Source organism: Gekko japonicus, unplaced genomic scaffold (assembly GCF_001447785.1).
Source record: "Gekko japonicus isolate JY-2015 unplaced genomic scaffold, Gekko_japonicus_V1.1 scaffold1013, whole genome shotgun sequence".
Classification (NCBI taxonomy): domain Eukaryota; kingdom Metazoa; phylum Chordata; class Lepidosauria; order Squamata; family Gekkonidae; genus Gekko; species Gekko japonicus.
In genome coordinates, this window is record NW_015175386.1 from 611,381 (window position 1) to 638,462 (window position 27,082).

The window sequence follows — 27,082 nt, forward strand, 5'->3', positions numbered from 1 at the left end:
CGGCCCCCCCCCCCCCCCGCTTCAAAGCAAGGCCTGCGGCTTGCAGCCGCCGCCGGGCCTCGCCAGGGCTTGCCGCCGGCGGGCCTTGCCGGGTCTCGCCGGGCCTCCCCGCCGCCGCCGCCACCTCCTCCTCCTCGACCGGTCGCTCGCTCCCCTCCCCCCCTGAACCGAGGCAGTTTGCAGAGCATTCCCTGCGCACGCACAGGGGACGCTCTGTGACTTTTGGGGGGATTTAAGTATCCCCCCGATTTTTTTTCAGGTTTTCAGATTTTTGTGCATACCTGGGGACCGTCCCACGTGTGCACAAAAATCTCCCTCCCCCCCAAGTGCCCCCGATGTGCGGATTTAGATATCCGCACAGAGGGGGCAACTTAGCTATTAGATATATAGATATTACTAATGATTAAAGCACGTAAACACTATTTTCATAATTATATTAATGTATGTAACTGCAGGGATGTCATTCTTTTTGAAATCCTCCTTCCCTCTCTCCATTCCTATTCTTAAATCTCTCTCTTGTTATATAAGGTCCTTGGAGTCACTGGCATCTGACTCCTGTCTTCAGATCCTCTCTGCTAGACTTTCCCCCCCCCCCCTTGTGATTAGGAACAAACAATTTCATCTTTTTCTTCTGTCCCAATTTGCACACCAGTAAAAATGAGGGTAGAGTCTGCCTCTGCTTTCCCTGAAAGGATTTGCATTGTTTCCAACATATTAATTTACATTTTCCAAAGATTTTTTGAAAGCTTTGGTATTAAGGTACCAAGGGGGGGGGAGAGGACAGATGCAACCAGCCCTTTCCTTACAGAAAAGACCGCCGGTTGTGTCAGCTCCCATTAGGAGTACTGACTTGACCAAACATCACAGCTGTTTTCAGCATCTGCATTTGAGTGACCTTGTGCTGGTGCCACAGGCCCCACCTTTCTCCTGAAAGCTACGTCCCTACCTTGCTCAGTGATTGTGGCTCTTCTGAACAACTGCTAATCAGCTGGGGATCTGTACAGTTATACGTGAGGTACCCTTTTATTTTCTGACCAAGGTTCTTGATTGACAGACTTCTCTGCGCTGTTAAACCCTGCACCTGTTGAATTTCTGCATGTCTGAGAAGAAGAAGAAGAAAGGTGACAAGTCCTGTTGTGTGCTTTGCAGCTAGGGTTGCCAGCCTCCAGGTGGGGCCTGGGGATCTCCCGCTTTTACCACTGATCCGCAGCTGACAGAGATCAGCTGCCCTGGAGAAAATGGCTGCTTTGAAGGGTGGACTCTATGGCATTGTACTATGCTGAGCCCCCTCCCTTCCCCAAACCCCACCCTCTCCTGGCTCCACCCCCAAAGTCTCCAGGTATTTTCCAACCCAGACTTGGCAACCCTATTTGCAGCCTCCCTTGCTGAATGCAATAGCTGAAATAGTACCCACTGCATCCCTAGCCCCACGCTCTTTCCTGACTGCCCACTAGGTAGCTTATGGTCTCTAAGCCCTCTCTTCCCTTCTCCCAAGCTTAATGCGGGGGGCTGTGGCAGATGCACCCCTGGCATTAAAAAACAGATCTCAAGCATAAGTCTCATCTCCTGGAAGCCTCCCTTTTCTTTGGCAGGGCTTCTTTTGCCTTTGATTGCTGTGCAGTTCCAGAAATTCATCGGACAAAACTCCCCCCCACCACCTTCACATTATCCTTTCCGGACCATTCTGTGCATTTATTTGCTGACAAAGTGACTATAAGGATCAAGCTTTTTTGTGTGTGCAAGATCATTGGTTCCCAAAATAAAACATACTTAGCTTTTAGTATAGGGTTCCACTGCAAGTAATGAGCCTTCTCTCTCTTAGCAGCCTTGGCTGTGTCTGTCTGCATGAGTAGCAGGGGGGGGGGGTGTCTGCTTTGCTGCTTGAGGAGCAGAACCAATGTGAAAGGACATGCCAGTTTTACCCAGTTGAGTCCCTGGTGCATGAATGACTGCAGAGCACTTTGAATATGAAAAAGTCCTTAAGAGACCTAATTATTCTGATTCCATTTAGACCTCCCTGGTTTCTGATCCGCCTGGCGGACAGTGTCAGCTAAGTTTGTCACGCACATGATGCAATCAGTTTCTTGAAAATGGCTTTGCATTGATATACCTATTGACTAAACATTTTGATTCGCCCTCAGGAAAACCGCAATGGTGGGGATTTTCTTTTCAACTCATATTTTCATTTGTCAATGAGCCCACCTCTGATTCATTCCTCCTTGTTTCTCCAACGGGGGTTGTGCAGCTTCCCCTCTGTTATAGTTACCATATTTTGAAAAGCAAAAAAAGAGGACATATTTCCCGACTGACCACTTCAAACAATGATCACTATGACAAATCTCGTTTTAAATGCCCCTACTATCTAAACTGTGTTAATTGCTACTAACTAGGAATATTCCTAACCTTCCAACCTAAAAAGGGGACATTTTCATCCTTTTTTTAAAAAAAAAGAGCCCAAAAGAGGACAGACACCAAAAAAAGAGGACGTGTCCTCTCAAAAGACATGTCTGGTAACCCTACCTCTCTGCAATACCTCCTTTATTTCTGCTGGCATCTTCCAGGCAACAGGAGCTGAACACCCAAGAAGTGGAAGAAATTTGAATGCAGATCACACTGAATTTACAATAGTGAGCCTGGGAAAATCTTGCTGAAACTTTACAACAGCCAATGAGGAGGAGGGATGTCAGGCATCTGTTGTAGATATAATCTGCAGAGGCCTCCAGCCTTCCTTTAGCAATCCATGATGCTCTTCACCTCAACTCAGTATCTGTTGCTAGGATTTGGGGCATGACTGCCCGGCTGCCACCTGTGCTCTCAATCTGATACTTTAATGCTAAGCCAGGTGTGCAAGAAAGGTCCCTGAAAAAGGGACGTACCCTTTCTCCTGGAACATCCCACCTCTATTATTGTAAAGCTGACTGTGCATGATGCACAACTCACTGGTCCCACAGTCAACCCATCTGTTGTATGAATTAGGAGTAGACTAGCATGAATTGAAAAACCCATGATGCAGATGGCCTGCAGGGATTGGAGGTACTGAATGAGTTCCGACTCCCCAAATAAGTCTTCGTCTGCCTTGCCTACTTCACTGGCTGTGGTTCTGAAGATGCCTTGCTGAGTGGATCAGACCAAAGGTTGATCTACTCCAGCTGAGAACTTTCTAAACAGTGTGTGATGGCAATGACTACTTTCCCTTTGCGGCTAGAGATCAGAAGTAGACTGTGCAGAAGTATGTGCAGGGTTCGCTTTTAGATTTCAGTATGCTCCGTCTCTCTGTTTAATGTTTTCTGCCGCCGTGTCTAATTCAAGCCCTCACCTGGATGACCCAGGCTAGCCTGAACTCATCAGATCTAGGAAGTTAAGCAGGTCTGAGCATCTTCTGCTTGAAAACTTTGAAAACGGGGTTGCCGTAAGTCAGCTGCAACTTGATGGCACTTTACACATGCATGTCTAATTAGCCATCTTCAGTTTCCTGCAGTCGTTTTGTTACCACCTGAATTTTCAGCTCCTTCCTTGGTCTCTCCTACTTGATACCCTCATTTGCTCAATTTCTACCATCTCTTGTTCTTTCAGTCCCATCTATCCATTCTCATTGGTTGAACTAGTGCTTCATTCTTTTGTGATACTAGTGGGGGGGGAAGTACTTCAAAGGATATTGTGATGCACCAAGACTTATTCTTTATCAATTGTGTTTAGGGTTGCCGCTTCAACAAGTTACTATCTTTCACTCTTAGCAGAGAGCATAATGGATTGTGGAATAGACTCAAGGGTGGTGTAGTGGGTATAATCTGTCTCACAGGGTTGTTGAGAGGATAAAATGGAGGAGGGGAGCAGCATGTACGTCACCCACCTGAACTCTTTCCAAGAAGGAGGGGATGAAATGTGATAAATAAGAGGAAGAATCATACAAGCCAAGCTGAATTTAACACTGGAAATCCAATAGTGTAGTCAGGACGGATGAATGAACATCGTATTTGCAGTCCGTCCCTTGTCTTGCTTGCTCTGGTGCTTTTGTTTACCCTTTGCTTGTTTTGGTATTCTGAAGTGCAGGTCCTGTGAAGAAGACATGGTTTGCTATTGTGTCTCATATGGCATTGCAGAGTAGATCCTCCAGTCAGATTTCAATAGATACCTCAGTTAAGGGGGACTTCTTAAAATTAGGGCCAAGCTATTTACAAATTCACTCTCACTTAAAGTGAAAGTGGAGGCCTATTTTTGGCTTTTTTGCATGATGTTTGTTCAGGTTTATTTACAGTTCACTGTTGTGGCATGGCACTGACCTGTTTTGACATCAGTGGGTAATTGTATCATAATGCAGCACCAGCATGTTCCATGACCTGCTTTTTCTTGACCTGGATGTCTAATGGCAGGTCATTTTCTCTAGCATTGCAGTTTGTTGGCTGCCTAGTATCAAATGATATAACATGATGCAACATGGAAATCACTGCTATCTATGGAGAGTCCAGAGGCTGCTGAACCAACAGGGGAAGCATTGCCAGTTTGTACCTTCCCTCCTGGCTGCACACCTAGGCCTTTTTTGTTTTGTTTTCTATGTGCCACAAGGTGTACTAGCCTTTTCTGAAAAGTAATTTAAAATGTTTTTCTAAACAGAAATATGGGCTATAAATGTTGTTGATGATACTCTATATACTGTATCCCTTTGAACGGGCTTTCGGTATAAAAATAAAAAAGGATCGATTTGTCTCAACCGTAGATAAAACTAGCAAAACTTGTGCTTCCTTCTTATAAATGTTGAGTTCTTATGTTGATGCCCTATCATTTTTCCACTGAATTCTCAAATGAAACACTCCATTATTATCTGGAAAAAATAATTGCACTGGTTTCATCATGAAGGAGTTGGGATCTTAACAGGCTAAGTAAAGCTTGCATATATGGTTTGAAATACAGAAGGGCTTCTCTTCCTTAAGAGACACACTGCATGCTATTAAGAGAATTGAGAGTTCGGAGAAGGTGGACAAGGTGAAGGAAATGTCAGACAAATACAATTGGTATATTCATAACCTCTGGGCTCCTGCCACCCCCTGCCTGTGAAGCAAAAATGCCAACCATTTAGTCCGTGGGTTCTTCCCCGGCAGCGGGTAAGTTGCTGAGAGGCGTAAGCAAAATGTCCCAGCTCTACACTTTTCTGACTCTATAAATGGGAGCATTCCTGAAAAGGAATCGACCAAAGGCACTGACCCAGTCGCCATCAGCAGTGGGGACCAGGTTTTCTCCTGCTTGTTACATGGGAGTGATGTGATGAGCCATTGAAAGGATTCCGAAGATGGAAGCGATTGAGCAGCATATTTACTGGGGAAAGGGGGAAATGAAGAAAGAGAAACAAGTACCTGGCCGGTGCCCATGAAGAAGAGTGCAATAGAAGGCAATGCAGAAGGAGCTGGAGAGAGGAAGAAGCTGAAGGGATGGGTCAGGCACTGGCCTGTGCACAGCAAGGTTAGTCTCGAGGTTTGGGGAGATAAACCATCACTCTCTGTTCTGCAAGCAGATGGATCGGGGATGGAGAGGGAGACTCAGGCTCCTGTGCATAGAAGCAAGCTGGGCAGGAAAGTCCAGAGTTGCTGCACCTGCCAGAATCCGTTAGAACTCCTAGGAAACACTCATTTTGCAGGATGATCAAGGACTTGTCCCTAGAAGACTTATAAATGTAAACAAAAGTGAAAAGCATGAATGTGTGCATTGATTTTGCCTCCTTATTTAGCCTTTCTTAATAGCCAATGGCAAATCAAGCCTGCATGATGGAAACCATTCCATCACATTCCTGTTTCTTGAAATCAACCTTTAATATGTTTGTTCCAAACTACTATCAGAGACGAGACACTGTGCCAAGGGGACCTTGTCTCCTGACCCCTTCTAATGTGTGGCCTTTCTGATGTCATTCACATTGTTGCCGAGACGGCAATCTAGCATGGAATCGCCCACAGTTTGTACTCAAAATGCTTCTCTTCAGAGTCTTCAGGGAAGAGAGAGTTGCAGATTCAATTCTGGTTGCAGCCATTGTTGAACCATACGATCTGTAAAGGCTCTGCATGCATCATGTAGATTCCACCATCTGCCAAGAAGATCCTGAACTGACCCAATTCTCTCTCCCCCTTTTCTTTAGAACTCTTGGGATCAACAAAGAGGCTGAATGTGAACTACCAGGATGTGGATGGGTAAGTACTAGCCTGATAAGGCTGTGCTAATTAAGGTGGAAGTAATGATGGTGAGCACACTAACTGATCAAAACAATAAGGTTTTACAGTGATTAGGCTGACCCTCCCCTTTTGTTTGTGTCCGATGGTGCAGTCGTTTGCTCTGCAGTGACTTTGGCTCCGTCACTCCAAGACAGAAATCCAAAGCCAAGAGTGTATTTATTTATTTATTTATTTATTTGTTAAATTTATACCCCGCCCTCCCCCGTAGGGCTCAGGGCGGCTTACATAGCATAAAACTTGCTCATAAAAACATCAAATACTTTAGTACAAAACACAATATACAGTTTAAAACCCAAGCAAACAATAAGGTGCTCAACTTCACAGCATCCATTTCAGAATATCAGAGAGGACAAGACCACGAAAACCAAACATCCCCCGGTAGGCATTGCATAGTAGGTATTGAACAGATGTTCTTCCTCCCCTCCTAGGGCCCTCAACCCCCCCACATTGATGGTAATATAGCGGGGGGGGGGACGGCAGCGGCCCCTAATCAAAAGCCTGGTGGAAGAGCTCCGTCTTACAGGCCCTGCGGAACTGCACCAGGTCCCGCAGGGCCCGGATCTCCTCTGGGAGCTCATTCCACCAGGTAGGGGCCGCTACCGAGAAAGCCCTAGCCCTCGTGACGGCCAACTTAGCATCCTTGGGGCCCGGTATAGTTAGAAGATTTTGGGCCCCAGACCGTAGTGCTCTTGGGGGAACATACGGGGAAAGGCGGTCCCTCAGGTAGGCTGGACCCAGACCATATAGGGCTTTATAGGTAAGAACCAGCACTTTGAAGCGAATCCGGTACGCTATTGGCAACCAGTGCAGCGCTTTCAGCACAGGAGGGAGGGAGCCCAGTCATGAAGGTTTGTAGAAGCATATGTTGCACTGGATGGTTGAGTGGAGCCTGCAAGAAATGAGTGACTTAGGGACTGAAGCTGTAGACACTTAGGGGTGCAATTGCTCCTTGGCAGCAGCTGGGGAAAATATATTTTGCTAACCTAACTCTTGGAAAAGTACAGTCGCTTCCTCAAACACTGACAAGCAATCACAGTGGATTAAGGTCATAGCATGCCTTAAAATTTAGCTTATGCTGCTTTATGGTTGGTATAAATCCTGTATTGTTGTGCTTAACACTACTGATGCTACTTGTCTCTGGTCTTAGAAGTCTGTATAGCAGATTTTCTTCCAACCTCATTTGCTGCCCCAAATAAGAGATTCTAACAAAGATATTGCATAACTTCCACAGATTTTTCAAATGGATGTTGAGGTGAATGAGGCTTTGTCACATTTCAGTCCTATGACAGAGTCCTAGTGGTAAGGGTAAAGGCAAGGGCAGGCCAAACACTAGACTGTGAGCCAAGGTTTAGTCTGAGATAAACATCTTTACAAAGGGGCTGTCCAAGAAATGTGGTCTGGGACCTTGCCAAGATCTTATAGCCAGAAGTTTCCATCGCTCAATCCCACAAACTTGGAACAAGCAAAGCACAAAATAGTTAGGTAGAGAAGAACAAGGCATGAAATCAAGATATAGAGATAATGGCCACCAACAAGAGCAAGCCGTCAGGAGTTTGCTAAACTTGGAAGAGCGCATGTTGACAGAGTGAGCAAAAGATCATCCAGTCACAATGACAAAACAATAATGGGTGATTGTTAAGGCGGCTGCGGGAGATATTCAGGCTGTGGTTCTCTAAGGGGTATCTCACGAAGTCCATGGATTGTTTCAATGCAAGGTTTTAAGGACTGGGTTGCCAGTATACACTTTCGCTGTAAAAACTGAATGAATATCCAGGACACCACTTGTGGAAGGCAGAGGGTAGCCCCTGCCCAAGTGTACGCCATATGCAATAATTCCTCAGGAGTTATGAATTATTTTAAAAAGTAACTACAAAAGTCACTCTTAAAATTTTTTTTGCTTCTGATAATGAAAACTAAAATGGTGTTCTTGGTGGATGCTGTTAGGATAAATGTAATTTGAAAAGCAGTAACTTACATGCTTTGGTATTTGGGCCACATAAGTTCCAGAGTGAGAGAAAAAGTGAGAGTTCTGTTTTATTTTCAGGAAAGGCAATAAGCCTCTATTTCTCCAGAGATGATACATTAAATGCTGTGTACAGTGACTGGCTGGATACCAGGGGTGAACTTTTGCAAAACAGCTGAGGATTGTAGTTGGCTACAGTGATCTAACTCCTTTCTCTATTGCAGTTATGTAGGCTGTTTTGTAAATTAAATCCCAGCTCTAGTTCCTTATTTGTATTCTAAATGCAAAAAGGCAATTACAGTTACTAAAGCTGCATTCCTAAGCACACGTCCATGAAAGTACATTCTACTGAAATCAGCAAGACTGAACATCAGTGTCAATGTAGCATTTGCTGTTGAACAGCAAATCTGTTTTACAGATCCCCTGTAAGCGCTTTGCGGCAAAACCAGTTCTTGCTCAGTTAACCAGACCCAAGTAGTAAGAGGCAGAATACATTGCAAGGGTGTTTTTTTTTGGGGGGGGGGGTTGGGTCAATTGGGTCTATCTCGAGAAATTGATAACGGAAGTTTTCAAGCTTCTCTTTAGCCCATTTTCAGGAAAAGTGATTTGGGGAAAATGCCATTCTCTCTTTCCCTCCAAATTAAGAGTGTGTTTACTGATGTGCAGGTAAATAAGACACAGGGACATCTGTAATCAGATTGTCCACATTCTTTTAAAAGCTAATAACAGTTGTCCCTCCCACTAGACTGGAACCATGGTGCTGGAGGAGTAGAGCTTAAACCTGTACCTCCCCCTGGGTCTGAGAAATGCTATTTCTAAATCACAGATACTTCTGGGATTTTTCCAAGGTGCAAATAGCTTAGTTTGTAGAGAAGAGAATTAAAACCTCTGCCTCCATGCACCACATATCTGATCTGAATCAAAACCCCCCCCCCAGCCTTTCTCAAGAAAGGCATACTGTAAGTACAGTAAATACATACTTTTAAGAAATGTGGGAGCTCTACTTATAGATGTCACATCCCTTCATTTAGTTTGGCCAAAGTCTCAGAAATCTGGGTACCATAATTTGCAGGCTGTGCAAAGTATTTCTGACTATCCAAAATGATGAGTTAGCATCACTAATTTATATTGACTCCAATAGTAAAGGCAGCAAAAGACGGAGCCATAAAGAGCCTTCCTGTCTGACCCTTTTTTCAATGTCTGGAGTCAAGACAGAATTCCCAGGTTAGCCCCAAGGCAATAAATAGCAACCGCTGGCAGCCTCATTTGCCCCAGTGCCATTATTGGCTGGACCGTCTCTGTGTTTTTAGGCAATATGGCAACATTAACTGTGCCAAAATTAATTCCTGTCTAGAAAATGGTGACTAATGGTATTGGCAATGTTATCCTCATTGAGTTTACTCCTTTCGCATCAGGATATCTGTTGTTTAAGAGTGTTTGCTTAGTGTCTGCAACAAGGCATTCCTTCTTTCTGCTGACACAACCGAAAGGGCTAAGGCAGAACATCTGCAGTGCTCATGAAAACAAAACCAGGGAGCAAAGGCAACCTTCCTCTTAGTGCTGGGTCTGTTCATGGCTGAGGGTTAATGCATAAGAACATAAGAAATGTTGGATCACGCGAAAGGCCCATCCAGTCCCTGATTTTGTTTTCATGAGCACTGCTGAATTTCTGACTGTCATGCAGCTGTCACAAATACAGGAGTTCTTCTAAAAAGAAACACGGAGGCACCCCCGAGAAAATTAGGTGCCGCCCACAGGGTAGCAAGTTTCCTTGTTTGAATGAAACAGAGAGTGTCTTGAGTTTTACCCTGGGCTGGCAGGCTGTCCGTAAGGGCTTACCCCTGCTAGGCAATGGCAATACGACCTCCCGCAATCCTATTCATTAGAGATCTTTGGGCCTGCCTCTGGAATGGGCACAGTGCCCCCTTGGTGCCTCTGGCCAGTCTCCCGGCTGCAAGGATCCCTTATTCCCACAGAGAGGTTACTGTGGGGATAATTGGAACATCTAGGCCTGCAGCAGAGACACAGCATGAGGGGACTGCTAGCTGGCTGCCTGGGGTTAAGGACGAGACCTCCCTTGTGGGCACCATCAATATACACTAGGAGCTTTTCCTGGTATCTGGCTCTGAAGAGTCTGCTATTCATGCCTCCCCTCCCCTTCAGACAGGCTCCTAGTCTAATGGGACAACAGCTTCCAATCTGCCATGGCAACCCCTCAGTCCCTAACAGTTCCAGAGGCTGGGCTGCGGCTGCTTGCTCTCCACACTCTTTGAGCCTCGCTGGGGATAATGCCCCTGCTTTGAAACCTCGGAGCTCCTCATTTCCTTGGGTGGGTGTGGGGGGGGGGGGGTTGGTTCCTGTGGGCTCTAAGCCTGCCTGGGTCTTTTTGAATGAATGAATGAAATCACCACTGAGCAAGACGAAGGCGGGAGCTGGTGGTGGTGGGGGAACTCTGGATAAACAAGCCTCTTTCACAGACAAGGAACACAGGCACTATTCATTCTCACTGGCCTCACACACTTGGACAGTAGGAGAGCCATGCTGGGAGAGAGACGGCCATAGTCAGGGCAGGCTAGGAGAGTTGGGACAGGGGAGGAGGTATGTGCCATACCGGGGAATAGTGTGTCATCTGTCCCCAGGCTAGAGATGGCAATATTGGTTTTTCTGTCTGCCTTTTCTGGTGCTGCCCAGAAAACAGGGAGCCACCCACCCGTCCCTGACCTTCTGTAAATAGTAACCCACTAGGCTGACCCTAATAATACTTACAGGACTTCTCATGCAATTCCCCCCCCCCTTAAGTAGAAGTGAAATAACCAGATTCAAAGAAGGTTCCTGTGGCTTTAAGAGCGGCATACCAGCAAGAGGTTTGAGGTATGCGTCCTGTCATTTTAGAATTTGGAAGGACAGAACTTCTTCTAGCCTGGTAACTATTAAAGATCCTTGTTGGAGCACTCTGTTAAGCTAGGCATTAATATCCATAAGACTCAAACTCTGTGCTATTCCACACCTTCCCATGTGTTTGATCATAGTCAAGGCTCAGTATGGCAACTTTCCAAATGCCCACTGTTATTATTTTTATTTATTAATTAAAATATACCTCACCTAAAATACTAAAATAATAATAAAAATGTGATAAACACTGGATAGTCTGATAAAGCAACTAGTAATACTAATACAGGGAATGCACCTCTAAACAGTACAGGAGAAAAAAACACATCTTCAACTGGCACCTATTAGAACCAACTAGAAATTGTTCTGGGTGCCCTAGAACCATGGCAGCACAAGGATATGCATGGTGAGTTCTCTGGAGAGGAAAGTAGTTTTGTGAGTCTACTGGGAAATGCAGGGGAATGGAGACATCGTTAAACGTTAGAGCAGAGGTGTCGAACTCATTTGTTATGAGGGCCAAATCTGGCATAAATGTCACTTTGTTGGGCTGGGTCATGTGTGCCATAAAAACTAAAGCCATGCACCAAAGATATAAACTTTACAAATGACACAGGCAAATTGATTTACTGGGAAATCCACAAAACCCCCATAAATGTATTTAATCACATGCAAGACTAGTTTGTTTCCAAGGGATACCATAGGGGGGGGGGTGTATCTTACACTTTCATACAAATAAGTTATTTTTGTATATATAGCACTTTTAGGAGATGAGTCATCTTCCTTGCAATTAAATAAGGTAGTTTTTCAGGAAACCCCCCCCCCCCCCAAACACCCCCCCCCAGCACCTGCGCACCCCCATCTTTTGCTTTTGGTTTCCTCTCTTCCGCCATCCTACCCCTAAGACTCTTGAGGAGGCACAACAGACTCCCCTCTCCACCACCCCATCCCCACCACCACCACCAACCCTGTGAGGTGGTCCAGGCTGAGTGACTTGTCCTGGGTGACCCAGACGACAGGTTCCTGGCTTGGGGGTGTGTGTGATCTGAACCTGGCTCTGCCAGATCTCTCCACTGCCAGTTCCTATCCATCCTGCATTTCCCACAGAAGCGGTGGGGCTGAGGGGAAGGCCTGATAGAGAGGCTGTTTCTGAAACTTCCAAGGGGTGCTTTCTGTCCTCCCACAGACCTGGGCTGAGAACAGTGTGGGGGAGAAGGGAGGTCGGCATCCTCCACCTCCTCCAGCACTAGCTCTGCCTCCCAGTTCTGCAGCTGTTCACATTTGCAATGGCAACAGCAGAACCCTTTCCCCCCTTTTTCCCTTTGCTTCTGAGGCTGGGACATCTTTCCCCTCAGAGTGGCATGCACAAGACAGCCCAGTTTCCTCCCAATCCACATGCCGGCCCTCCCCCTCCTCTTGCCCCTGCTGGCCCCATTCCTTCATTAACAAACCGCCACTCCACATGCCCATTCCCGCCAATCCCCCTCATGGTTGTTGTTTAGTGCAGTGGTGGCAGCGCCAGCAGCTTGGCTCCAACAATCCTCGCTGAGCTGCAGTCAGAGGAGGCAGGGGGGGAAACACCACTCATCCTCTCTCTCTCTCTGCCTTTGCTGCCATTCTCCTCTCCACTATTTTACCTCAGCCTCATAGTCCTGCTCCCTAGCAATTTCCTTTCTATTTCTTGACAGCTTTGATCACACACGTCACTGCATGCACCCGCTTGCCTGCCCCCCCCCCAGCAGCCTCCTGCTTTCCCTCCCTTGTACCAGTTGCTCGCAGTCTGGATAAGAGCCATGGATGGGCTGCTTCTGGCCCCTGGGCCGTATGTTTGACACCCCTGCATTAGAGCCTGTCTGGTCGGTGCTGGGAAGCTGTAAGCAGCAATGGATCACAGAGAACTGGACTTTCCAAATGTCTCTTATTTAAGTCATGCCTCTCCATTTAAAAGGCTCGTCTATTTTGGAAATGAACAGCTTGATAAAACAGAGCAGATGCATCTTATTCAAAACATGTCCATTCCTAGAATACTATAAAACTGACATCATGGCTTCTTACATTGTTTCAGCTTAACACACCTAGAAAATTACTTAAGAGGTAATGTAAGATCTGTGATTGTGCAAACTGCAGTTGACACTGAAAAACAGTTACGACAAAATGTTCATCAAAAAGAATGCTTTGCGTAACTCAAAAGTGTGCATACTTTTCTACATTAGAGGGCTCGTCCAATAAGAAATACCCAAGTGGCTTGTTTTGTAGCCACTGTTCCGTGAGGCAATGGTGTCCATACCAGACTTTCTAAGGCTGAGGGGAGGACAACTTCTTTGAAGCGCATTGAGTGGGCCCATAAGTGAATTATCTTGCCTCTGCAGGACCCTAACAGTGTAAGATTTTAGTCACCTTTCTCCTCAAGTCTATTGAGGGTTCCTCCCTTTGCAGTGTTTGTTTCCATGGTCATCCAAGAGTCATCCAAGAGCCACTTGGGAACATATAGAAGGAGTGTAGGGGGGAATAGAAAATATATCTGCAACTTCACTGATGTAACTCAAATACAGCTAAAATTCTTGAGCACATGTAAAGGGGAAAGATGGTGCTACAATAGTTTCCCGAAACTAGGGTTGCCAGTAGGGATGGGCACGAACCGGGAAAATGGAGTTCATGGTTCGCGAAGTCCCACAAACCATGAACTGGGACAAACCTTTCCCACTTTGTGGACTGGTTTGGGTTCGTGAGGTTTGTGAATCTCTCCCCCTCCTTTCTTCTGGGAGTAGCTCCCCGAGGCCAGCAGAATGGAAAGGAGATCTTCCCTCCCTCCTTCCCTCCTTTCTGCTGGTGGTGGCTCCCTGATGTCAGCAGAATGGAAGGGGGGGGGTCTTCCAAAACCCATTTAAAGGGAACGTTCCCTTTAGATGGGTTTTGCAAGTGGACGCCATGTGGGAGTGCAGTTCAAGGGGAGAATTCATCACTTCCGGGTGAATTGACGGCTTGGATTCCACTCCCACGTGGCACCCACTGTCAAAACCCATTTAAAGGAAATGTTCCCTTTAAATGGGGTTTGCAAGTGGGGGTTGTGCAGGAGTGGAGTTCAAGCAGTGAATTTGCCACTTCGACTTTGCTCCCACGCTAAACAGGGGGGACAAAACTGACTCCTTTAATGGCTGCTGGCCATTTCAACCTAAAAGCTGATGCCTGACCCGCCGAGCTGCTAGGTTTAAATGGCTGGCAGCCGTTTCAGGGGTCGGTTTTGCTTCCCCTTGCTTGGAAGCAGGGGGAGCAAAACCGACCTGTTGAATGGCTGCCAGCTGGCCCACAAACCAGTCCCACAGACCACACGAACCTCTGTGGGAAATGGTTCCATTCCTGGGTTTGGTTTGTGACAAACCTTGGCTTGCAAATTGGTTCATGCTCATCCCTAGTGGTGAATTTGCCACTTGGATTCCACTCCTGCACAGTGCCCACTTGCAAAAGCCATTTCAAGGAAACATTCCCCGCTTCCAAGTGGGGGGAACGAGAGGGATTGCTGAAATGGCTTGCATCCATTTCAGCTCTCCCTTTCACTCCCCTCCTCTTGGATCCCTGAAATTGAAAGGAAACCTTTAAATGCCTTCTCCGTTCACTTGCGAGTCATGCCACCCCAGCGGCACAGCTTGCAAAAACCATTTAAAGGGATCCCTTTAAATGGTTTTGGTGGTGCAGGTTGGAGAAGGCATTTAAAGAGATTGCAGTCTCTTTAAGTGCCTTCTCCAACCCCCGCTGCCAGCGCCAGCAAATCTGCCGACACAAACCAAATGAACCCACCTGGGACGTTCATGGGAGGTTCGTGGGGGCTTATGAGGTGGGATGGCATGAACCGAAGTTCACAAACCATGAACTGGGCCCGGTTCACGATGAATTTCGGTTTGTAATTTGGTTTGAGCCCATCCCTAGTTGCCAGGGCCCCCTTGGCTGCTGGCCGGGGTTGGGGGAAGTAAGGATTTGGGGGTAGAGCCTGGGGATGACAGGGACATTGGTGGTGTACAGTGCCAAAGAGCCCAGCCCCCAAAGCATCCATTTGTCTGGAAGAACTGATCTCTGTAGTCTGAAGATGTGCTGTAATTTTGGGGGTCCCCAGGTCCCACCTGGTGGCTGGCATTTCTACATGAAATAGTGGATTCTGGTGACTAGTAGACATTTGAAAACTTACTGCATAGCTTCTGTAACTGTTTGGGGAAGCTTGACTAATGTCAAGACTGCCAAGAGCCTCCATGCCCCCCCTCCCGCAAATATTCCCTCTATCTCCTTTCCATTCCGAGAAATCAGACACACACACACATACACACATTTTTTTAATGGAACCAGTAAAAAGCTGTTATGCCCCAATGGCACCTTGCCTGGCTGCTTGGACCCTTAGGGTGATCCTGGAATATTGTCCCCTTGTCCCCCACCAGCAACCCTGGTCACTGTTTTGTTTCCTTGGATGTCCAAGGCAGGGTGATAATTGTAGACACATGGTTGCTGGCTGCAAATAATCCTCTCTTCGTGTGATTACACGCACTCTGCTGTGAGATTTTCTACAACTACATTGTTGTTCCTGATTGTTTGTATCCAGGGCTATTTTGGGGCAGGAACGCACAGGAACGGAGTTCCGGCTGGCTCCCAAGCTGGCCACGCCCAGCAGGAACTCATTAGCATAATAGGCCACACCCAACAGCAGCAACTCATTAGGATTGGCTACAATTAGGGGTGTGTGGCCTAACATGCAAAAAGCCCTGGGTTTTGACAACAAACAAGGTAAAGAGAATGAGAAGCAAAAGGTGGGTGTGGCTGGATGACCACACTTCTGGTAACATGGGGGTGTGGCCTAATATGCGAATGAGCTGTGCTGTCAGGGTATGGCCTAATATGCTAATGAGTTCCTGCTGTTGGGTATGGCCTATTATGCTAATGAGTTCCTGCTGGGCTTTTTCTACCAAAAAAGCCCTGTTTGTATCAACCTAAAATTTACCCAGCTGGTGTCAGAATACTGTGCAAATAATTGGATGCCTGAACCTAGAAATGGTCAACATGGAAGCATAGATTGGGTGGCAATGGAGTCACTGGAGTTTGCTGCCTCTTATCATGTCTCCCTCCCTTCCTGTTCTCAGGTTTTCTGCGCTGCACCATGCAGCCCTGGTTGGAAGCCTGGAGCTTATTTCCTTGCTGTTGGAAGCACAAGCCACTGTGGATATTAAGGACATCAATGGTAAGCAGGTTGTTTATCTCAGAATCCTCCCTGCTCTTGCTGAAGGAATCGAAAACCTGTTGTTGTCCCAGCAAACAGTTTGGGGGAATGACCGTATGCTATGAAGGGGAAAATACCTACTGCTGCTATATAACAGGAAAAAATATTTCCAAGGCAATACAGTTGGATTATTGTTTGGGTATAATTAACAGGAAGCTTCCCACCACGGATCCTCTGTTCCTACAAGATCTATGATGGGACTGGCAAAACTAGTAACTCAGATGTTGTTGTGCACTTAGCTTTGCTTTACTGGGCCTAGTCCCATAGTGTGGCCTTGTAATTACCACTGTAGGCTGAATATCTTCCCTCCTCACACTGTCTCCCTACAGGAATGCGCCCACTACACTATGCTGCCTGGCAAGGGAAGGTGGAGCCAGTGCGCCTACTGCTACGGGCAGCTGCTTCAGTCAACATGGCATCACTGGATGGACAGATCCCATTGCACCTTTCTGCACAATATGGCCATTATGAGGTGGTGAGTATTAGACAATCTGGAGCAAAGGATGCTGCATCTCTTGATCAGTTCTGCACCATGGCCACAAGTCCCAAAGCTTTCTGTCTTCACCCACCACGACCTTAGTCATTTTCTCATGTGTTTTGCCCATAGCTGAGAACTATGCTGTAATACCACCATGTTAGCAAGTGTGGTTTCTTTTGGAAACTGTATTGAATCACAACGATCACTCAGTGACAAAAGTAATCTTGGTTTGAGAAGGACGAAGAATCTGTGATACTATACAACCTGGGTTCGAACCATAAATAGGGCTGTATATAGTTTGCACTACAAAAATTGACACCATCAGTGACTAGAATAGTCCATATTTAGTCAGTTTCATTAGGGTCAAGCTTCAGTACTAAACTTCACTAAATTTCGGTACTTTATAATGAGGACCAGCAGGCACATAGTCATGGTGGGGCACTTAGGGGCATGTGCCTTGTCACTCCTGGCCAAGGCCCCACAACTCCCACTGCCCCTGGCCAATGTTCCCTCTAAGCAGTGGAGTCTTGTGAGCAAAAATTCTACTTTGTGAGCTACTGGCATTACAGTTGTGAGCAAGTGATTTGACTACTGAATAAATTAGTTTGCTCTGGAGCTCTCCTTCCTGAGCCAAGACAAAAATCTGTGAGCTGGAGGCTAAAAAACTATGAGCTAGCTCACACCAACTCAGCTTAGAGGGAACACTGCCCCTGGCCATGCCCTTACCTGCCAGCCCGGCAATGGACATGGAGGCAGAGGTTGCATAGCTGGAGCGCAGCTGGAGTGCTTGTTCACCAGCCCCGGCCAGAATGCATGAAGGCCCACCTCCTCCACCACCTCCTGCACCCCTCTCTTTCTCTCTCCCTCCTCCTCAGCACCCTCTGGCCCCAGCTGTGGGCCAAGCTACAGAGCGCAGAACTTCAGTGCAGGGGGCTACAGCCATTACCCACTCAGTCAAGAGGCAGAGATGAATGGGGGTTACCCCCAGTGTGCTCCTGCGCTCTACTTGGGAAACATTCAGCACCCTCAGAGTTATTCTGGGGGGGGGCAGTGAGTTCTGCTCAGTACCTCCCCCCACTCTTACAAGATGAGCAACAGAACTTGCCCCTCACGAATTACAGCCACCCCTTGTCCCCTCTTCATCCAAGCCATCAGGAGACCTGTGGCTCACCTTCTTCGGAGACCTCCCCTCCAGTGCTCACTGGCTTTACAAGGCTGCCAGTGAGCTGCTGAGAGGGCAGGGGGTTGCTTATTCTTCAGCCCCTGAGTCTTGGGGAGACAGAAAGTTAAGATTTTTTTTTTTAAAAAAAAAACTTGCTGGTTGAGCATTTCACAGGATTTTCCAATGCCCCACCAACCAAAAATTTTTGACTACACCCCTGAGGACCAGAAACCTGCTTTATATTTTAATATAAGCTATGATTCTCTAGAGCTTGGCACTGTATCAGATAACAAATCCTGTACAAACATAAGAAATCTATAGCTATCAGGAGTGGGCTTTATGTCCACTATAGAAAGCAGTTTCTGCTTCCCTTCCCGTACAGGAGGCATATGAGAACACCATGAACTTACCTTTACTCTGTAGTTATTACCCTAAAGAAGGACTTGAACAATTTGAACAGTTTGTTCTTTAACAAACTGGAAGTATTTCAGAACCTCCGACTTAGGCCTCTCAGGTTAGACCAAAAGGGTAGAAGAGTAGCAAAGGCAGGTCACCAGGCCGACTATGACCAGGAAAGTAATTATGTTGTGCTGTGAGTTCCTAGCAGGGCCTCTCTTTCAGAAGAGCTTTAAGATTTCTCTGTGCAGATCACTAGGAAATGTGGAGATGGTTTCTTGGACTGGATGGGGGGGCAACTGCAGGATTTGACGGTGTTTGAAGCCGGAAAGTAGCAGAATTGTTTTTATAGAATATGTTCCCGTTTATTTACAGAGAATATATACATACACAGCTTGTAGCAAATCAGGATTTCGACCAACGCAGTGCTACGCATAACAGCAGTAACCATATAGGCAGTGCTTGACTAAGAACCAGTTACAATATATACAAGTACAGACCAATCAGAGTACAGTCCTGTACAATTGCTGAGTCACTGTGACACCTACAGATATGATGCAATTTAGTGTCATATGATCACTCAGCTGTCATCCTAGATTGTCTGGATCTAAACCTCATGTCTTACATGACTTTGCTGTGATCTTGTATATACAGACAGGATTTTGTATGTATTTTCTTTCCATGTTTTGGCCCTTCCTCCTGCAGTCAGAGATGCTGCTCCAGCACCAGTCCAACCCATGCCTCGTCAACAAGGCCAAGAAAACCCCCCTGGATCTGGCTTGTGAGTTTGGAAGGCTGAAGGTAAGCAGAAGCTGCTGTTGCTGTTGAGGAGGATACATAGACCCAGGTCCCAAGGACACTGCCGAAAAGTGATCTGACCCTAATCCACACCCCTGTGCATGAAGGGTTTACTAGTATAACCATATGAAAAGTTTACTACCTGTGAAGAATTTGAGAGCCAGTGTGGGGCAGAGTAGTGAACTGGGCCTGGGGGTACCGAGATTCAGATCTCTGCTCACTTTGAAACTCACTGGGTGACCTTGGGCCCTCCATGAAGATAGATCCAGGTGGGCAGCCGTGCTGATCTGAAGCAGTGGAACAAATTTAGAGTCCACTGGGGCACCTTTAAGACCAACAAAGGTTTATTCAAGGGATGAGCTTGTGTGCCTGGCACATGAAAGCTCATCCCTTGAATGAACCTTTGTTGGTCTTAAAGGTGCCCCAGTGGACTCTACATTTGTTCTTGGGCCCTCCAGTCGCTTTCAGCCTGATATACCTCACAGGATTTCTGTGAGGATGAAACAGAGGAAAAGAGAACAGAGATATATCTCATCCTGATTTCTATGAAGGAAGTGCAGGATAAAAATATAATGAATGAATTCTGCAAACCCATATTGTCCCCCTCTCTCCATGGAACTTTCCTACAACAGCATCATAATGCGATGTAAGACTGCTAGCATGGGTACATTCAGGGCTATTTTTGGGCAGGAACGCATAGGAACAGAGTTCCGGCTGGCTTCCAAGTTCGCCACGCCCAGCAGGAACTCATTAGCATAATAGGCCACACCCAACAGCAGAAACTCATTAGGACTGGCAACATTAGGGGTTTGTGGGCTAACATGCAAAGGAGCTCCTGCTACAAAAAAGCCCTGGGTTTTGACAACAAACAAGGTAAGCAGAATAAGAAGCAAAAGGTGGGTGTGGCTGGATGAGCACACTTCTGATAACATGGGGGTGCGGCTTAATATGCCAACGAGCTGTGCTGTCGTGGATGTGGCCTAATATGCTAATGAGTTTCTGCTGTTGGGTGTGGCCTGTTATGCTAATGAGTTCCTGCCCTAGCATTCCATATGGAACAATATCCCACAGTTCTTCATTACATCCCTAGCAGTCCCAACCAAGCTGAAATGACTTTCTGTGGAAGCCCCTTCATACTTTATGAAGAGTTCCGAAGGGCTGCATAGTAAGGCCTTGTGCTGGGACATAACAAAGTCTGGATCCCCACTGCATCCCGGCTGCGGGGCCTTCACCACCACTCCCACAGGAAACCAGACAGGGGCTGAGCCACTTTAATCCCTCCGGGCTAGGAAGGCAAACTGCAAGGCCAGCTGGGACAGGAGGCCTGGGATTCCAACCTGGCAATGCTGGGAGGTGGTGGCTGTGGATTCCCGGCCCCACCAGCCTTCAGGACAGGTGCAGAGTCTTCTCAACATTCCTGGGGTGGGAAGCTGAGAGGAAGAACGGCGAGACTGTAAACATGTGTGTACTTGGGAACATTAGCAGAGGGATCACATGAAAAGGAGGTGATGGAATGGCAACATTTATTTCCATCACAAGGCAGGGGGTGGTTTGAACGTCCCTTTCTGTAATACACAGGCTGTAAATAGCATAATAAATCCACCGTCTCTCTCTCACACACACACATACACACACACTGGTCCTCTGAGTGCAGACTGTACTTTCTTTGTAGGTGTGTAGGTGCTCCCTACGGGTGAGGCCAGCACGAACTCCAAGCCCTGGTAGAAAAAGACCCTGACAGAAAAAAAATGTTTTTGGCTGTAGCGACCAACTTTTCCCAGTTAACTATTCCTAGGCCCTGCACTTGTGCCCCCTTTGTAGCCCTCCCCCCCCTCCATGTAGAGAGATGCAAAGAATGCAAGACCTGCAAAGAGAGGTTGAAGGAACTGGACAGGTGCAGTCTGGGAGTGAGATGGTCAAGACAGTGACATTGAGGATAACCACCTTCCAGGGCTTTGAGAGTTTCGAAGCAAAGCAGTTTGCAGCAGGTGCCTATCCCACTTATCCCAAATATTATAAGAAGAAGAAGAAGAGAAGGAGGAAGAAGAAGAAGAAGAAGAGGAGGAAGAGGAGGAGGAGGAGACTGGATGTATACCCCGCCCTTCACTCCCCAAAGGAGTCTCAGAGCGGCTTACAAACTCCTTTCCCTTCCCCTCCCCACAACAGACACCCTGTGAGGTAGGTGGGGCTGAGGGAACTCTGACAGAAACTGCTCTTTTTTTCCAAGAACAGCTGTGCCAGAATTATGGCTTGCCCAAGGTCATCCAGCCAGGTGCAAGTGGAGGAGTAGGGAATCAAACCCGGTTCTCCCAGATTAGAGTCCGCGCACTTAACCACTACACCAAACTGGCTCTCATACTATTTACATACTTCATTTATACCCACTCCTTTCTCCCCAATGGGGATCCTAAGCAACTTATATCATTCTTTCCATTTTATCCTCACAGCAACCCTGTGAGGAAGGTTTGTCTAATAGTGTGTCATGTGTGATTGGCCTAAGGTCCCCCAGCAAGCATCCATAGCAGAGTGGGGATTTGAAGCTGCATCTCCCGGATCATAGTCCAACTGCTACAGTGCACTGGCTCTCTAGGGTGAAAGGAGTGCCATCTGCAGAGATATTGTCTCCCTTCAGGTTCTGAAAGGGACAGAAACCTCATCATTTATTTGAGAACATGCTCATCATTGGTCTTTCTGGTAATCCATGGTAATCTATGGTGTCTGAAAGAAGTACAAGATGAGATCTTTTACACAAGATCATGTAGTCATAAAAATAGCTAAGAAAATAAAGTAGGGTTCCTGCCTTCCCACCCCCACAACAGGGGCTCTGATACCTTAATAGCTGCACAACATTAATTGAATAAGGCAGGTTTCTTCCACCCTAACATCTCCAAATTGGGTAGTGCTTCACCAGTTGAATACACCTGTCACTTACCTGTTAAAGGTGCAGTAGAGCTGTCTTGCCCCAGAACAAGCAACTGACAGGACTGAATTTTTTTAAAAGGTGGTAATCTTAATTTTTTAAAAAAAACCTGTTTCTGCAAATGTATGTAATGAAATCAACAAAATAATGTGAATTGACATTGTTGATCTTTGTTAGGGAAATTCCCGGGCCATGTTCTTAGGAAAAGTATCTGCAGAAGAATTATAGGGATTTCTCACCTTGTTGTGGTCTAGTGGTTAAGAGTGACAGACTCTCATCTGGAGAACCGGGTCTGATTCCCCTCTCCTTGCACACGAAGCCTGCTGGGTGACCTTGGGCCAGTCACAGTTCTCTCAGAACTCTCAGCTCCACCTACCTCACAGGGTGCCTGTTGTGGGGAAGGGAAAGGCGATTGGAAGCTGCTTTGAGCCTCCTTAGGGTAGAGAAAAGCAGGCTATAAAAACCAAGTATAATTCTTCTCAGTGAAACTGATGGTCCTTTCAGAAGTCACATTGAATCAGCATTTAAAGCCCTATACGGCCAGGGGCCAGCATACCTTCGAGACCGCCTCTCCCCATATGAGCCCCGGAGGGCACTGAGGTTCACATATCAACATCTTTTAGTAGTTCCAGTCCCCAGGGACGTCCGGCTAGCCTCGACCAGGGCCAGGGCCTTTTCAGCCCTGGCCCCTGCATGGTGGAATGAGCTCCCGTGTGAGATCAGGGCCCTGCAGGACTTATCACAGTTCCGCAGGGCCTACAAGATGGAGCTCTTCCACCGGGCATTTAGTTGAGGCAGCGGGCATCCCCCTTTTCCTCCCTCCCAGCTTCTCTGGCCTTAGTTCTTCCGGCCCAGCTCTTCTGGCCAATTTTCATCACTGGCCTGATCTTGATTGGTCACCTGATTGTTTTATGGCTACATGGTATTTTATGATAATGATATGTAAATTGTTATCACATTGTTTTAAGTGTATTATCTAATTGTTGTTCACCGCCTTGAGCCCATTTGGGAAGGGTGGTATATAAATCTAATTAATTAAATAAATAAATAAATAACGCAGGAATGTGCATGAGCCCAGTTTATTGCCACATTTGCAAGCACTCTTTGCTCCTTTCTTCTTTTGCAAAGTGTAATGGAGGAATCCTAGTTTAAAGCCAATGGTCATTACAGGTGACATATGAATGAAAGCGGGTTAACTGGAGCTGGTTTCCCCTCCACACCACAAAACCAAGGTTCTAAACCGTAGTTTGATCCAGTTTTAGAATCTCAGGATTTTTAGGTGCGGAGAGAGAACAAACTCTGGTTACTCTACCAGCCCGCACTTCTGCACTGTGGGTGATCAAAGTTTGTTTTAAGCCACAATTCTTCCATTGTAAAGGGAGGGGAGAAGAAGAATAGTGAAGCATGTGTGGGACCATGGCAACCAGCTGCATTTGTTCACATCCTGGCTTAAAGGAATGCCTGAACATGCTCTGAATCACGTAAACCAATCATGAGAATGTAGCAGAGACACAGTGGCTATGGGCCTGATGCCTCCCGAGATGATCTACCATAGTTTCCCAAACTTATTTGGCATACCGCCCAAAGGCTGCTTTAGGTAGGTTCTGGACTCTTCTTTCTTTATGCTTCCACCACCCCCTTATTTGTATTCAACATCCCCCAATTGCACCCAAGGCTCTGACCTGGATCGTTCCAGCACCCTCAGGGGGCGGTATTGCCCACTGTGGGAACCAGTGATTCTAGCCCATTCTCTACCTCTTTGGTAAAATAGGGCAAAATGGGCCAGTACTGACTCTTGGGCAAAATAGCCAGGAATGTGGCATCCACCGTGTACTCTGTGTGCTTTCCTAAACGCCCCTCTTCTTTCCCCTCCCTCCACCCCCACCCACACTCCCGTCTGCCTTAGGTGGCCCAGCTGCTTCTGAACAGCCACCTGTGTGTTTCTTTGCTCGAGGGACAATCGAAAGACACAACTGACCCCAACTACACAACTCCTCTGCACCTGGCAGCCAAGAATGGGCACAAAGAGATCATCAGGTAACTGCTCTGCCACTGCAGGGAGAGGGGTTGGAGGTGCTGGGAGATCCTGGCTTGATGGACTAGCATCACAACGCAGGCCTTTGTTAGTGCACTTAGCTGCTGGGTCTGTTCACAACCCCCCTTTCCAACAGCATATCCTTCACAGTCTCTCAGCAGAAGGGAGTAGATCCTCTTTGCTCTGACCTCATGCTGGGAGGAAAGGAAGGGCTACCCCACACACCTCTGGCATAAAGGAAGACGACAGGGAATGCTGCATTTGCAAAGGACATACCACCAACTTTTTCCACATAAGAGGACAGAAATAACTTGCCAGAGATCCAGTTCACACATTACTAAGTCCAAGTGAATAAATGGACTTTTGGCTACACGTGTGCTGGAAGTGCCATGCTGGGAACTTAATTCTCAGGCATGCACAGGCCCAGTTCAGAATGGGCAACCAAACAGAGAGAAAAGGTCCTCCAAATGAGGGGAGGGGGGAGAATAGGGTTGCCAGGTCCTCACCTGTTGCAGAGCGGGGGAGTCCAGTCTCGTTCCGGGAGTCTATGCGCGCGCTGCAGTTACGTCACCCGGAAGTGACGCGATCACATCGGGCACGTTGGGGGCGGGGCCACAATCATCCGAGGGAAAACCATAGAGTTTTCCCTCGGATGATTGTGGCCCCGCCCCCAACGTACCCGACGTGATTGCGTCACTTCTGAGTGAAGTGCTGACGCCGGGCATGTTACGTGCTTTGAGGGTGGGGTTCCCCCTGGAGCCCGATCCGCCGGGGGCGGGTAACGGGCCTCTCGGGCGGGGGTTTCCCCGCCCCCCGGGGGGACTTGGCAAGCCTAGGGGTGAAACAAATAAGGGCCTCTAAACAGAAGGGCAGGCAGAAATGACATAAATGTCCACTGATGTAGTGGAGGCTAAGAGGGCTAGAAGGGCAATGGCGGCATGCCTGTGACAAAGCTACAAGAGCATCCTGTAGGTCATTTATGAGGACCTATGAGATGGCAGTTAGCGCCACTAAAAAAGAGTATTATGCGGCCTCAATTGCATCTGCGAGCTCACGTCCAGCCCAATTATTTAGAACGATTCAATCTTTGACTACTCTGCCCCAAGGCAGACCAAATGCCAGGGAATTGGAGATTGGCTGTGATGCTTTTGCGGGCTTTTTTGCAGATAAAGTCCTGTTGCTCTGCCACAACCTCCCTGCCACAATTGAGACAGTGAGTGAACTTGAGGCTCCATGCACGTCTTTTAGTTGAGTTTTGGATCAGTTTGCTCAGCTCAGCCTAGAGGAAGTTGGCAGAATATTCTCAACTGTACGCCCTACCACTTGCTGCCTTGATCCGTGTCCATCATGGCTTATTAAAGCTGGCCGCGATGGGCTAAGAGATCCTCTAAGGGAGATGATCAATGTCCCTCTCTGTAGGAAATTTCCCTGGGGCACTTAAGGAAACAGTGGTTCACCCTCTCCTAAAGAAACCATCCCGGGACCCAGCTGAATTGGCAAACTATTGGCCAGTCTCTAACGTACCCTATCTGGGTAAGATTATTAAGAGAGTGGTGGCAATTCAGTTGTAGAGTTTTCTGGATGACACTAATACATTAGATCCATTCCAATCCGGCTTTCGTCCAGGTCACAGGACTGAGACAGCACTGGTGGCCCTCACGGACAACCTCCGAAGGCATCTGGCTTGGGGCGGATCAGCGGTGCTGTTGCTGTTAGACCTTTTGGCGGCGTTCAACACGGTCGGCCACCAGTTACTGATCCACCACTTCGCCGACACTGGAATTCAGGGGTCTGCCTTACAATGGCTTTCCTCTTTCCTATAAGATTGGGGACAAAGGGTGGCGCTAGGGGAGCAGCTGTCTCAAAGGCACCCGCTGGTTTGCGGAGTGCCACCAGGGGCTGTCTTCTCCCCAATGTTATTTAATATCTATATGCGTCTCCTTGCCCAGATTGCCCAGAGGCATGGGCTGGGTTGTCACCAGTATGTGGATGACACTCAGCTCTATCTGTTGTTGGCTGGCCAGTCTGACTCAAGACTGGAAGATGTAGACCTGGCGTTACAGGGCATAGCTGGATGGCTTAGGCTGAGCTGCCTGAAACTGAATCCGACAAGGAGGTCCTGTGCCTGGGCCAGAGCAGTCCGGAGTCAGGGATCCCACTCCTGACCTTCAATGGGGTGCCACTGGAACCAGCTTGGGAGTGCTTTTGGATGCCTCCTTAACGATGGAGGCCCAGGTAGCAGCCACTGCCAAGTTGGCCTTCTACCACCTCTGGCTGATCAGGCAGTTGGTTCCCTTCCTCGAATGCAATGATCTGGCAACAGTGATTCACATGATGGTCACCTTGAGATTAGACTACTGCAATAGACTACTGCAATGTTCTCTACATGGGGCTGCCCTTGTCCCAAATCCAGAAGCTACAGTTGGTGCAGAATGCAGCAGCTAGGCTATTACTGGGTCTCCCCCTGAGGGAACACATTCAGCCTGCACTAAAAGCACTGCACTGGCTACCTGTAGTATACCGGGTTCGCTTCAAGGTGCTGGTTCTTGCCTATAAAGCCCTACATGGCCAGGGGCCTGCATACCTGAGGGACCACCTTTCCCCATATGTTCTCCAGAGGGTACTGTGTTCAAGATCACAAAATCTCCTCACTCTCCCCGGCCTTAAAGGTGTCAGGCTGGCCACGACCAGGGCCAGAGCTTTCTCAGCAACGGCACCACTTTGGCTGGTGTTTGGCTCCTGTGCGTGTCATCCCTCCATATAGGGGAGGATATTAGAGCAGGTGGCCAGGGTGGATTAAAGGGTCTAGGTTACTCGGTTGATGTTAAACAGTTTGCTCAAACGCTCGGCAGAAGATCGCCATCCTGCAGGGCCTGCGGAATTGTGGTAGATCCCGCAGGGCCCTGATGTCCTCCGGGAGCTCATTCCACCAAAGTGGTGCAGTTGCTGAGAAAGCCCTGGCCCTGGTCATG

The 27,082-nt window shown here is 47.5% G+C and overlaps 1 protein-coding gene across 1 annotated transcript in view; it reads left to right on the forward strand.

The window, feature by feature from the left end:
• CASKIN2 (CASK interacting protein 2) overlaps positions 1-27,082 on the forward strand; it is a 135,552-nt gene that overhangs the window by 82,496 nt on the left and 25,974 nt on the right. The window contains exons 2-6 of the mRNA XM_015425639.1: positions 6,122-6,173; positions 16,185-16,282; positions 16,651-16,796; positions 19,063-19,158; positions 23,982-24,112. Of these exons, the coding sequence (XP_015281125.1) occupies positions 6,122-6,173; positions 16,185-16,282; positions 16,651-16,796; positions 19,063-19,158; positions 23,982-24,112 (523 nt within the window). The remainder of the gene's footprint in view (positions 1-6,121; positions 6,174-16,184; positions 16,283-16,650; positions 16,797-19,062; positions 19,159-23,981; positions 24,113-27,082) is intronic.